The sequence below is a fragment of the Empidonax traillii genome, unplaced genomic scaffold (assembly GCF_003031625.1).
Source record: "Empidonax traillii isolate 1590-97213 ecotype Southwest subspecies unplaced genomic scaffold, ASM303162v1 scaffold3475:size12805, whole genome shotgun sequence".
Classification (NCBI taxonomy): Eukaryota; Metazoa; Chordata; class Aves; order Passeriformes; family Tyrannidae; genus Empidonax; species Empidonax traillii.
Genome location: NW_020958668.1, coordinates 1 through 1679, shown reverse-complemented (window position 1 = coordinate 1679; position 1679 = coordinate 1). Strand labels below are relative to the sequence as shown.

The 1679-nt window shown below is 55.2% G+C and overlaps 1 protein-coding gene across 1 annotated transcript in view; it reads left to right on the top strand.

Moving 5' to 3' along the window:
* Nucleotides 1-827, top strand: part of LOC114072559 (zinc finger protein 239-like) — a 3102-nt gene extending 2275 nt beyond the window's left edge. The window contains exon 2 of the mRNA XM_027910440.1: nt 9-827. Coding sequence (XP_027766241.1) covers nt 9-827 — 819 coding nt within the window. The remainder of the gene's footprint in view (nt 1-8) is intronic.
* Nucleotides 828-1679: the final 852 nt, after the last annotated feature.

Below are 1679 nucleotides of genomic sequence, written 5' to 3'. Positions count from 1 at the left end.
GGACGGAGAGCACGGAGGACAAATCCCCCCGGCAGAGCCTGGTGGGAGAGGCCGTTTTGAAGGGCTCCCCGGCGCAGGAAGGCAGCGGGGAGGAAAAGGCCCGGAGATGCCCCCGGAGGAGGGGCTGCAAAGCCAGCCCAGGGAGCTGTGAGGAGGAAAGAGCCGTCCTGTGCCGGGAAGGCAGCCAGAGCTTGAGCCGGAGCTCTGAGCTGGTGGTCCCTGAGCAGCCTCCCAGCAGGGAGAAGCCCTTCAGGTGCTGGGAATGTGGGAAGGGCTTCAGGGAGAGCTACCACCTCCTCAGGCACCAGCACATCCACACTGGGGCACGGCCCTACATGTGTGGGGAATGTGGGAAGGGCTTCAACCAGAACTCCAACCTGATCCAACACCATCGCATCCACACTGGGGAACAGCCCTACATGTGTGAGGAATGTGGAAAGAGCTTCAGGCAGAGCTCCAACCTGATCAAACACAAGCGTACCCACACTGGGGAAAGACCCTTCAAGTGTGAGGAGTGTGGGAAGAGCTTCAGGCAGAGTTCCCACCTCCACAACCACCAGCGTATCCACACTGGGGAATGGCCCTACAAGTGCTTGCAATGTGGGAAGAGGTTTCAGAGCAGCTCCAATCTCCTCACACATGAGCGGATACACACAGGGGAGAGGCCCTTCTGCTGCACGGACTGCGAGAAGGGCTTTAACCAAAAATGCGCCCTCGTCACCCACCGGCGCATCCACACCGGGGAGAGGCCCTACAAGTGCTTGGAGTGTGGGAAGAGCTTCAGTGACAGGTCTACCTTGACCAAACACCAACGGACCCACCGGTAAGGGAAGCCCCTCGAGTGCCCCGACTGCGGGAAGAGCTTCGGCTGCTGCTCCAGCTCCGTCACCTGTTGGAGAGCCCACCTTGGGAACAGCCTTGGGGACCCACATTTCCAGTGACCTGCGTTGGGAACAGCCTTTTGGGGACCCACATTCTCCGGTGACCCCTGTTTGGGGTTTATTGTCGTGCAGCGAATGGTTCTGATTAAGGTGGTTTTTTTTTCTTCTGTCTGATTGTTCGTAAATCGCTCGTTTTATATAAATGTTCTGGTTTTGGCTGTGATTCATTAATTAATTACCTGACGGCAGAGGAGCCCCTGATGTATGTGTTTGTGACCAGGCAATCCCATTTACAATTAATTAATTAATTGATAGCAGAGTAGCCCCTGATCTGTGTGAGTGTGACCTGGCAATCCCAGTAATAATTAATTAATTAATTAACTGATGACAGAGGAGGCCCTGAGGTGTGTGAGTGTGACCAGGCGATCCTGTTAATAAATAATTAATTAATTGATGACAGAGGAGCCCTTGATGTGAGTGTGACCAGGCAATCCCAGTAATTAATTAACTGATGGCAGAGGAGCCCCTGACATATGTGAGTGTGACCAGGCAATCCCATTAATTAATGGGGATGGAGGTGGGTGGGATGGGGACTGGGTGGATGGGACGGGTGTGGAGGAGGATGGAGGTGGGTGAGATGAGGATGGAGGTGGGTGGGATGGGGATGGAGGTGAATGGGATGAGGATGGATGCAGGTGGAGGTGGATGGGATGGGGATTGGGTGGATGGAGGTGGGTGGGATGGAGATGGGACAGATGGGACGGGGATGGAGGTGGATGGGATGGGGATTGGGTGGAT